The following is a 12,391-nucleotide window of genomic DNA, read 5'->3' as shown; positions in this document are numbered from 1 at the left end:
TAAATAAATAAATAAAAAAGAAAAGAAAATAGAGTCAAGAGACCAACAAGATCAGAGGGGAAAATGCTTAGGATATACTGAAGGACAAACAGAGCCTTTCAAGTACTGAAAAAAATCCCAGAGCAAGCCTCTTCCCCTCTTCCCAGCCAACAGATGGTCTAGGACAGCAGTTTTTAAACATTTTTGACCATGAGCCATAGCAATAAATACATTTTTATACGGCAATCTGGTATATTCTATTTGTCTGCCTGCCAACTGTGTATGTATGCATTGAAGTATGTATGTATCCATGTATCTATCCATCTATCCATTCATCCATCCATCCACCCACTCACCCCTCCACACATTTGTATATGCATGTAAGATAATGATGCCAAATAGTAATGTGAACCCACAGGAACAAATGAAGAAAACTGGAAATAGTAAATAATAAGGTTAATGGAGCTACTGCTATAAATAGATACTTGTTCTCCTTTCTTCTCTCATCTTCTTTAAAAGACATAATAGTATATAAAGTAATGACTATAATAATGTCTAGTTGGTCTGTAGCATAGTGGTTAGATGTAACATGTGTAGTAGCAACAGCTCCCAAAGGGGGAAGAGGGAATTCAGCTATATAGAAATAAGGTTTTATCTCTCACTGAAATTAAGTTAGTACAAATCTGAAATAAGTTAGTATAAATCTAATAAATTAAGACTTATATGGCAAATTCAACAGCAACTACTAAGAAAATAACTCAGAAAGCATAGTGAAAAAAATCACTATGGAAATTAAAATGCTACCATAGAAAGTATGCACTTAATGCAAACGAAAGCAGTGAAAGAGGGAAAAAAGGAACAAAAAGACATAAGATATAGAAAACAAAAAGTAAAATGGGAGCTGTAAATGTGACTGTATCAATAATAACATTAAATGTGAATGGATTAAATAACCCAATCAAAAGGCAGAGACTTTCAAATTGGGTAAAAAAAACCAATATCAAGCTTATCCTGAGTACAGGAGATACAGATAAGATTCAAAGATATGAGTAGGTTGAAAGTAAAAAGACAGAAAAAGACACATGATGCAAACAGCAACCATAAGAAAGCTGGAGTGGCTAAACTAATATTAGAAAAATAGACTTTAAAATGAAGGCTGTTACAAGAGATAAAGAGGGACATTTTATATTAATGAAAGGATTATTCAATCAGAAAGACATAACCATTATAAATATATATGAAACAAATAAAAAAAATCCCAAATACATGAGACAAAAACTGACAGAATTGAAGGAAGGAACAATAGTTGGGAACTTCAATATTCCACTTTCAGTAATGGTTAGAACAATTAAACATAAGATCAACAGAAAATAAAAGACTTAGGCAATAATATCAACCAAACAGACCTATAAACATTTACAGAACACTCAGCCAAACAACCCCAGATACATATTCTTCTCAAGTGTACATAGAACATTCTCCAGAAGAGAACACATTCTAGGCCATAAAACAAGCTTTGATGCATTTGAAAGGACTGAAGTCAGGCTCAGTCAGTTAAGTGGCCAACTCTTGATTTCAACTTAGGTCATGGTCTCAGGGTACATGGGTTCAAGCCCTGCATTAAGAGTCTCTCTCTCTCTCCCTTTCTCTCTCCCTCCCCACTTGTGCTCATGCCCTCTGTCTCAAAATAAATAAACATCTAAAAAAAGGAAAGAAAAAACAAAAGGACTGACGTCAAGTAAAGCATGTTCTCTGACTGCAGTGGAATGGAATAAAATTAGAAGTCAACAGCAGAAAGAATTTTGGGAAATCCACAAATAAATGGAAATTAAACAACACACTTGTAAATTACCGTGGAAAGAAAGAAGAAATCACAAGGGAAACTAAAAACTCTGAGATTAATAAAAATAAAGATGCAGCATACCCAAACTTATGGGAGTAATCTAAAACAGCACTTAGAAGAAAAATTTATAGCTGTAGATGTTTATATCAGTAAGGAAGAAAGGTCTGAAATCAATAACTTAAGCTTCTACTTGCAGACACGGGCTGGTGGGGGTGGGGGGGAAGAAAATCAAACCCAAAGCAAGGAGAAGGAAAGAAATAAGAAAGATCAGAGCAGAAATGAATGAAATAGAAGATAAAACATAATGGAGCAAATTAAAAACTCAAAAGTTCTTTGAAAAGCACAACAAAAAAATGAGAAACCTTTAGGTAGACTGACGAAGGGGGAAAAAAAAAAAGAGAGAGAAGACTTGTGATTTCCTGCCTGAACTCTAGCTGCTCACACAGACTGGGCAATGCAATCAGGGGGAAAAGCTAAACAGATGTGGATCTCACCCAGCACTGGTTTCTTATTTCCAGGGTTGACTGCTCTCCAGTTTCTGCCTGCTTTTGGTAGCTCTTAGTGCTTTCAAATAGTTGTTTGCATTTTACCCAGAGTTTATAATTGTTATTTGAGGGAAGTTTATACTGATATAAGCTGCACTGCCATTCCCAGAACTGGAGACTCCAGATACCCTCTTGAAGAGGAAAGAGGGCATCTCAAGCAAAGAGCTAGCATAGGAAAAATATTAACATGGACACGCTATGTTTAAATCATGGGCTGGATAAGTGCACAAGACCAGCCCATCATTTATAAGCCACTAGAAGAGGTCAGCAAAAGGCTCTCTACTTAATAATACAATTCTAAGCAAAACACGGAGAGTAGTGATTTTTCAAGGCCCTCTTCACTTTGAAGCCTGAACGAAATCATCTTTCTGCTTTTGTTATAGGCCTCGTGTTGGCCTCTGCCTGAGCTTGAGATCCAAACAGACATGCTAAGATTTCTCCTCTTTTCCTCTATAAATATATAATCAATTAGGAGACTAAGAAATAATGAACTTAGAGTATGAAGCCAAAGTAACGGAACCACCCAGAAGAACAGCCCCAGGGACAACCGTGGGTAGAAGGCAATAGTGGGTTCAGACGCACCTAGATAAGACAAGCTTCTGATACAATCTCTTTCCTTTTCCCACTCCCAAATTCCTAGCGTTGTATCTAAATGGCTTCAAAATGCTACGAAATGTTTGTTAACATAAAACCATCACGCATTCATTATAAAAACAGAACTGTTGTACAGAAATTACTAAAAATGGGTAAGTGCCTATAAAATTCTTAAGTTCTATATCAAACCAGTTCATAGTTTTTTTTTTTTAAGAAAAGCAAAAAAAAAAAAAAAAAAAAAAAGAAGAAGAAGAAGAAGAAGGCTTACATAAAAATGCTTTGGCTTAGAAGCCGGCCAGGGTAAGCTATGATTTGTTAGATGAACTGGGCCAGAGGCCAGGTTCCTAAGGGTGCAGGAGAGATGAGGAAGTGTGAAGGCTGACCGTGGAGGGGGGAGAGTTTACATTCAAGAAAACTACCAGCACACGAAAGAAGAGAAATAGGACAGTAGCAAAGAGGAAAGTAGGACAAGTAGGGACACATTTCAGGTTTGGGGACCTGCTACCACAGATTGTTTAACCCCTCCCTTCCCACTGAGCACTGAACTGCCGTTCATTATTCGTAATTAGAAAGCATGATAGAACACGCTTGCTATTTTCTGTTTTTATGGATCATTTCCTTAAGAAACGCTTCCGCGAATGGGATCACTGGCACAGGGCAGGGGCATCTCAAAGGCTGACAAAATATGCTGCCCAAGAGCTTATGGAAGGACAGTGCCTCATCACCACCCTTCCCCAGCAATGAATGCCGACACTGGTTTTATTGGCACTTTCAACATCTTACAGCATTGCCTAAAATACTTTACTAATGTACTAAATGTGAAAGAATCTCTTGTTTAATTTGCATATCTTTGATAGCTAATAAAGCTAAAGGGGATGTAAGAATCTTATTTGGTACTCTACATTTTGCTCACTCCATACAAAAGCTTTTCATAAAGACAGAAAGGTAGTGGGAGCCCCTAAACATACACGGTATCTTGTGATTCTAAAAAAAAAAAAAAAGAGAAAATACATCTCTCTCTTTTTTTTAAATGAACTGTGAAGTCTGGCCCATAATTCACCAAGATGCTCCATTTTCTGGCAGCGAAGGTGCCTGGGGGGACCCCAGCCAACAGCCCTTTGCAGAACGGGGGTGGGGCGCAAGTGTGCAGTTGTTGAAGCAGAGCCGGTGAGGGGGTGGTTGTGGCAGCCGGGCAGTGGGCCTGAGCCAGACTCCACGCGGCGAACAGGGGCAGCCTGTGCTTCATTCACAGAGGCCTCCGTTTCTGCTTCCCGGCCCCTCAAGGAAGGTAAAAAGCTGCCTGCTGGAAGGGATTTGGCCAGAAACATGACTACCGTGAGTTTAATCATGCTTAGACACTGATATGGCTCAACCCACTTAAAAAAAACAAAAAAACAAAAAAACAACTAACAGATACATGAATACAGACCATTCAAGATGGCATTCAGATTAAGCTCAGACTACATGAAGGACCAGGCAGGGGAGAAAAAATAAACCCAGGGAGCTGAAGAATCTCATTCTGATATTTTTAAATGAAGACAGAGTGCTATTTTTTAAAAGGTATTTTTAAGTAGACTTTACGTGAAGATTCTCGAAGCTATTCATGTTGACGCTGAGCCTAAATGAAGGGGTGTCTGCTGCATGTTCTCTACTGCCTCCTCGGCAGGTCCTTGGACCCCCGCGGCCCTCACACGGCTGCGAGTTCCTCCACTCTTGGATGCTCCCCTGGTACTGTCCACATCCGGAGCCCTGAACCTCTAGCCGCCTCCTCCTTCAACCCCAGCCCACATTCTGTTTCCCCTGCTGGACCAAAGGGTCCTCGGGGGAGACAAACATTATATGCTTATGTCTGTTTTACTACAAGTCATGCTGTTCAAAGACCTGAGTCTCAGCTCTCCCTCGTCTGGCCAGGGCCTGAGCCTGCGGGTCTGCTCCCACTCCTGCGATATGCAGAGATAGAAGCTTCCACAAAGTCCGCTAAAGCTAATGTCCAGATTAAAGGAGATCACGGGAGATAGGCAGTGGCTGGAAGGGAGCTCTGGAATGGAGTCCCATCCACTGGGGTCCACTCTTGGTTCTACAACACAACTGCTATGGGCCCTGGGCCAGGAGGACATTTCAGCTCCTTTGGTCTCCATGTCCTATCCGCAAAATGGCAGGGTAAGATTCCATGGTTTGAACAGTCTCCCTCAGCCCTGGCATTCTGAGATGTTATATATGCCATTCGAATGCATTTACGAGTGCATTCGTGCATTTGAAAGAAATGCAAAGAGAACTCTACTCTCTTTGGTATGCAGTGCAACTTAGGCACAATGTTAAGTACTCAATTGTTGCACAAACTAAATTAAGTGGAAGTCCAAATCACAATAAAAAAAACAAAAAAACAAAAAAAACAAAAAACCTCCAAAAGCATGGAATGGCAGAGCTAGAACTTATGTATGTACCTGTGTGTGTATTCAGAAAACACCAGCACCAGTTATAGATCTAAGCATTTAGCATCCTTAGGTCACAGACACGCATTGATGTGACTGTTATTTACATCCTTTTTCTTTCTGAGAATTCCCGGGAAGCTACTAACTTCCAATTCCAATGTCGCCCACCCCTAGGGTTCAGCTGCAAAAGTCCCTGACCACCACATGCAAATATCAAGTTCAAGTTTTCTGCATTCAGGCTTGCTAGTGAAATGTATGCGCTTCATCTCGTATGTAAGGTACCAAAAGAGGTCCAGGGGATCATCCACAGCACCTGTAAGAAAACTAGACTCAGAGTCGGGCTGCAAAGCTGAAATTCTATGAAAAATATCCAGCAGCAGGCATGAAGACCAGCAGGCATTTTGTCCTGGTCAATCTGGCAAACAGGGAGAGGGAGGGGGTGGGAACTCCTTTTTTTAACATCCTCTAATGCCGTCAGCTCAATCTCAAGTTGGGCTTCTCCAAAAAGGAGGAGAAAGAGGTATCAGCGATGATGATGATGATCACGAAGACGACGACACCAGGGATGACATCAGTAGCAGGGACAGCATTAGCTACCATTGCTCTGGTGCTTACTCCATACAAAATCTCTTTTAACTCATATACTGTCTTGCTTAATTCTCATAAAAAAATCCCAGTGGGGAGGTATTACTGTGATCTCCACTCACGTTAAAAAAGAAACCAAGTCTGATCAATAACTTGCCCAAGAGATCTCCTAGCTGGTAAACATCAGAGCTGGATTCAACCCCAGTCTATGGACCCTCGGAACCAGGGTTCCAGGAGACACAGCACGGACTCAGTCAGCTTGTGATTAATGGCTGAGTCATGGCCTGTAGAGGCTGGGGTGGGGATAACACGGGCAATGGTCATGAGCTGGGTGGCCTGAGCCTCACACAGGCAGCTTTTCAGGCAGACTTGGATCCTGGGTTGGGTCAGCCGGTGCTCTGCCCTCTGGCCCGTCCAGTAAGAGGGTGACTCCAGCTGGAGCAAACGGCCAAGCTATTGTTTGCAACTTTGCAGGAAGCTATTTGAAAGGGTCATTGAAAAATGATCTTTAAATCAAGCTGTACCAATATTTTTATTTCCTTTCATGCAATGCCACATTGAAAGGCATTAGATGGGCCTGTTTATAGAGCCTGGGAAACAAATCTGTGTGCCTTAAGTTCAGAAAAACAAAAGCATCTCACACTTAAAGCAAAGAGAACACAGAGAACGGGATGGTGTGCATCCTTCTCAGAACAAGTCCTTGCTCTTGGCACCTGATAGATGCTTGATGACAAAGCCCATCTAAATCCAAAACATTTATCAGAGAAATGTCACATGTCCTGACATTTATGCAAATTAAATAATCTTCCCATGGTTCCAAGGTTTTTTAAGACAAAAAATTGGTAGAAAAACTTAGCTTATTAATTCTATGGCTTATAGATTTTTTTAAGTTTATTTTTAAGTTTTAAATTTATTTATTTAATCTTGAGAGAGACAGAGACAGTGTGAGCAGGGGAGGGGCAGAGAAAGAGGAAGAGAGATCCCAAGCAGGCTCTGCACTGTCAGCACAGAGCCTGATACAGGGCTTGAACACATGAAACTGTGAGATCACGGCCTGAGCTGAAACCAAGAGTCAGACGCTTAACCAACTGAGCCACCCAAGTGCCCCAATAGCTTATTTTCTAAATAAATGACAAATGACTGTCACTTGTCCAGGAAATGGCTTAATGTAGTATCTTTAGAGAAGAGAAATTGAGAGACCTTATCCTCCCCGGGGTCCCCAACCTCCACCCCAATCTACTGCACTTAAGACAGATAATGTTAGAAGAAGCAAAACCTAGAAGCCTATTGATCTGTGTGCAAGGGTCACTGGGCATGAACTCACCATCACTTCTCCCCAGAAAGTGTGTTTTAATGGTGAGTAGGGCACATGAAACATAGAGGCCCTGAAACCCACTAGGAAGTAGAGAAAATACTAGAAAACAGGGTATGAGAAAAAGAATTTCCCCTCTTCACAATGGGATCAGGGATCAACTGAGAAAATAAAACCCAAGGGTTTTAGGGTGGGAATGAACCAGAGAGATCAGTTTTATGTAAAGAAAGGGGATCCAAAGAAGGTCCTCTGCCAGGTCCAACAGCCAAACAGGGGCGAGGCTGGGAGGGGACCTCAGCTCTCCCATAAGAGAGCCTCCCCTGAGCTGGCCCTGTGTGCTGCAGAAGCCAGGAAAGCCTTGGCACTTTTACGACAGACAGGCTTTCTACCTGAAACCAGGGGAAGTAGAAGTCAGGCAAATTTGAAGCTAAAATACAAAGACCATAATGCACTATTAGGGAGAAAAAGCACTTGAAATCTTACTGGCTAGGACACTCCAAAACACTGCTGCTTCTCTTCTGCCTTTTATATTATGTTTTACATAATATGATTATTTTACTGGTCATATTGAACCTGCAAGTACCTGTGAGGGAAATGACCCCTCAATAGCTTATATCTTACAAGAGAAAGGCATTCAGGTAACGGGTTCCCATTCTTGGGACTGTGCCTGGAGGTGACTAGTTCCACCATGGCGGGATCTCAGGAGTCCAGTAATCGCAAACCCCAAAAGCAGATTGCCACCGGAAGCCCAGCGGTGAAGATAGTCGAAGAGGTTTGAGGTTTGTAGGATGTGTCTCACTGAGGACTTTCTGGCTCTACCTATTAAATTAAATAAGACAGGGCGCCTGGGTGGCTCAGTCGGTTAAGCATCTGACTTCAGCTCAGGTCATGATCCCACAATTTGTGGGCTCGAGCCCCACGTCGGGCTCTGTGCTGACAGCTCAGAGCCTGGAGCCTGCTTCCGATTGTGTGTCCCCTTCTCTCTCTACTCCTCCCCCACTCACTCTCTCTCTCTCTCAAAAAATAAACACTCAAAAAAATAAAAATAAATAAATTAAGACTATTTTCTAAATGAAAGGAAGAAGCAGGAAAACTAAAGATAAAAACTGGGTTCTTACCAATAGAATGATGTTTAATTCTCTTTTGGTGTAAAAAGAAAAAACAGAGCTTAATTGGCCACAGAAGCAAAAGTCTGACACCTCAGAAGTTCTCTATTAAGATGGGCTAGTCGATAGCAGAGATGGTGACAGTGAATGATTCTCCCCAGGACAACTTCTTGGACTTCAGTGCGCACAACTCAATGGGTCTTGTTCGAATGCAGACTGATTCTGGGGGCGCCTGGGTGGCTCAGTGAAGTGTCTGACTCTTGATTTCAGCTCGGATCATGGTACCATAGTTGTGAGATCTAGCCCCATGTCGGGCTCCACACTGATAGCCCAGAAACTGCTTGGGATTCTCTCTCTTCTCTCTCTGCCCCTCCCCCCTGTTCACGCGCGCTCTCTCTCTTTCTCTCTCTCTCAAAAGAAATAAATAAACACTAAAAAAAAAAAAAAAAAGCATGCAGACTGATTCCGGTGTCTGGGTAGAGACTGAGATTCTGCCTTTCTAATAAGCTTCAGACGCTGCTGATCTACAGATCACACTTGGAGTAGCAAAGCTCTCCCGCTTACTAAGAACTCTTCTTGGTGGTTCTTTAACTTATCCAGGTGGATGAGAATCCATGTGTCACAAGGCTCTTTGGGAACGTATCTTATTCCAGCATATGAACTGGGCCAATCTTGCTGCAGAAAATGGTACCATGGCAGGGTAATATACCATGTGTCACTCAAAATGCCACTGACTACCAAGCTCGTGTCACCTGGTTGTTTCTGGACTTGCCTCAAAATGTTTCCTACTTGGGGGCACCTGGGTGGCTCAGTCAGTTAAGCGTGCCACTTTGGCTCAGATCACGATCTCATAGTTTGTGGGCTCGAGCCCTCCGTCGGGCTCTGTGCTGACAGCTCAGAGCCCGGAGCCTGCTTCAGATTCTGTCTCCTTCTCTCTGCCCTCCTCGGCTGGCACTCTGGCTCTCTCTCTCTCAAAAATAAGTAAACTTACAATGTTTCTTTCCTACTTGTCTGGCACATAGAAAGCTCAACAGAGGCCCGTAGTATAAATGAATGAATGAACAAATGAACAAAGGAAAGAAGGAAGAAGGACACTAAGTGAACTTGGCTCCCACCATGCCTCTGTGCATATTTGGACCATCTTGTAAATCTTTCTACTTGTCATGTATGGAGATAGGGGAACAATTCAAAACCATCATCAGCCTTGGTGAGAAACGGGAAGGAGGAGGAGATGGGGAAATAATGCGTGTAGCCAGTAACTTATGGGGATCACTGAGCCCCGGGCACAGAGTTAAGTCCTTCACATTGACGTAACTTCATCTTCTCAAAACCTCTGTGAACTGGGGATTATAAAGATTTCCACGTTATAGACTGAGAAACTGAAGCACAAGAGGGTTACTAACCCAAGACACCCTAGTGAGGAAGGAGGAGGCAGGTTCTGGGCCCAGGCTGCTTGAGCTGCACATTATATACCCCTCTTCACAGCAGCCTCAACATTTAACCCTCAGGGCAGCACTGCTACCCCCCACAGCAAGCCCTGACCCCCTTCTCTGCTATATTCCACAAGCAGTTAGCACCCCAAATTGGCTTGCCCGTGCGGCTTCTCCAAACTGAATATTAACACAGCATTAAAGACCTAATCGTTGCCTGTGTTTTTATTATACTGATACACCTTAGCACATGGACTCCACATGTTTATGAGCTTTGTCGGATGGTTTCTGCAGTTTCCCTAATTGAAGAGCAAAACAAACAAACAAACAAACAAAACTGTAGAGAATACTGAGAAGAAAAACTGTTTTTGGAGAGCGCACTTTTACAAGGTTTCAAGAACATACAAAGAATCTTCATATACTCCTTCACCCGGAAGGGCCACCCGCCTGCACTCTGCCCCATTTGCTTTATCATTTATGCTTGCTCTTTCTCCCTCTGGCTCACGTATGCACACATAGATCTCCACTATTTTGTTCTGAATCATTGGAGAATAAGTTATAAACAGCACGCCCCTTGATTCCGAAATACCCCAGTGTATAATTCCTAAGAATAAGTCCATTCTCTTACACGTACTAGTCATCGACTCCGGGAAAAGTTCACGTTGATCTAATACTTTAATCTAATCTACAATCCACATCCAACATTGTCATTTGGCCCAAGGATGCCTTTTAGAGCTGGACCTCATACGTTTTAATGGCTGGATGTCTATTAAGAATTAATACAAGTAATTAAGAATTAATATGAGTCGAGTGCTTTGGCATTTAGAAAGCCCTTCCACGACACCAACTCATTTGGTTCTTGTGGTGCCTCTCTGAGGTCAGGCAGGCAGCATTATCCCTGTGATGAAAATGAGGCTGAAGGAATGTTACATTCAGAGCCAGAGCTCAGCATCCCCTCCCCTCACATCACTGCTTGGTGCTTAAACACTTTGTTTTCATGCCAACCAGCAGACTGACCGCCAATCCAAACATTTAAAATTCTATAAATACAATAATATTGCTTCACTGTTTATATCTCTAACCACTTTCTTTTATGTTAACATTATAGATTCTAATTACTGCCCATAGCTACATACTGAGGAAGAGTCTGAGGTGCCCCAGGAGAGCAGCTTGGTATGAGTTGGGAGGCCCATGGGCTGGCTCTTGGCCTTGCCCAGTCTGTTTTCCAGAGCCTGCACCACCATGTGCATAGAACTTGAACTCATAACTGGCAAAGGATCCCCAGATGTGTGCTTGGCTTGATCACAGAAAGCTGAGACACTGGATATCTCTTCCAGAACACAGTGAAACCTAAGTTTCAGGTGGGGAGGGAATTTGCTAATCTTCACAAACAGCCTAGAAAGATCAAACTCATGAACTTGCCTGCCGAACAGAAGCACTGATTTCGGAAATGGAACCAAGAGGTTCAAATCTTTACTCTGCCACTTAGCTAATTTTCCTTGGGCAAGTTACCTAACTTCGCTGGGCCTCCATTCTACCATCCGTAAGCCCAGATGGCAACAGCCACAAGCAGAAATGATGTGCGGTGGCCAGCATGGAGTCTGGCCCATCGCACGGTGTTAAGAGGAACAGAAAGCCTGCATGGCGAGTCCCTGCTGTCACACAACCCTGAAGGAGCCTTGCAAGGCTGAGTTTGTAACAGGATGTGAGCAATGTGGGGAGTTTTGGTGAAAATTCTGCATGGTTCTCTGACTGTTAAGAACACAAACTAACAGAGCCACTCTGCAGTAAGTGCTGTCTCCGGTGACAGGAAGCTGAATTTTTCCTGCGTGTGGCACTCTGCTCTAAGTTTGTGAACGTGGGGTAGAAAGAACAAAGTATTTACCTTTTCCAGGGCCTCTCTGTCAAGTAGTTCCTGCACAGCTAGAAGCTTGATGCTGCAAGAAAAAATGGAAACCACACTTGAGAACAAATCATTTCACGTCACCAAGCATCAGCCAAGTCCCGAGAACAAAAGTTTGACGTGTCAGCCTGCATTTCTGCTTAGTCCCATCTAAAATCAACCTCTGCTTTGAATTGAAATAACCAATTCAGAACTATTAAAAATATTTCTAAATTGTACAGCTGATTTCATCATATGATCCAGAAATTTCACTTCTGGGCACATACCCAAAAGAGTTGAAAATAGGAACTGGAACAGATACTTGCACACCCATGTTCATAGAGGCATTAGTCACAACAGCCAAAAGGTAGAAACAACTGAAATGTCCATCAATGGATGCATGGATAAACAAATATGGTATATACATGCAATAGGATTATTTCTTTTTAATGTTTATTCTATTTCTAAGAGCAAATGGGAGCAGGGGAGGGGCAGAAAGATCTGAAGTAGGCTCTGAGCTGACAGCAGTGAGCCTGATGTGGGGCTCAAACTCATGAACTTTGAGATCGTGACCTAAGCCGAAGTCAGACGCTCAACTGACTGAGTCACCCAGGTGACCCTGCATGCAATGGAATTATTATTCAGCCTTAAAAAGAAGGAAATTCTGGCCCATGCTATAACAT

The 12,391-nt window shown here is 42.5% G+C and overlaps 1 protein-coding gene across 7 annotated transcripts in view; it reads right to left on the bottom strand.

Annotated features, from left to right (window-relative positions):
• EEPD1 (endonuclease/exonuclease/phosphatase family domain containing 1) overlaps nucleotides 1–12,391 on the bottom strand; it is a 147,184-nt gene that overhangs the window by 65,635 nt on the left and 69,158 nt on the right. For all 7 annotated transcript variants that reach the window (XR_006197789.1, XR_006197806.1, XR_006197779.1 and 4 more), the window contains exon 3: nucleotides 11,712–11,763. Coding sequence is in view for 1 of the 7 variants with exons in the window: in XM_042922156.1 (XP_042778090.1) it covers nucleotides 11,712–11,763 (52 nt within the window). In the remaining 6 variants the exon portion in view is untranslated. The remainder of the gene's footprint in view (nucleotides 1–11,711; nucleotides 11,764–12,391) is intronic.

Source organism: Panthera leo, chromosome A2, assembly GCF_018350215.1.
Source record: "Panthera leo isolate Ple1 chromosome A2, P.leo_Ple1_pat1.1, whole genome shotgun sequence".
Classification (NCBI taxonomy): domain Eukaryota; kingdom Metazoa; phylum Chordata; class Mammalia; order Carnivora; family Felidae; genus Panthera; species Panthera leo.
The sequence above is the reverse complement of the archived record's forward strand: the minus strand, read 5'-3'. Positions and strand labels throughout refer to the sequence as shown.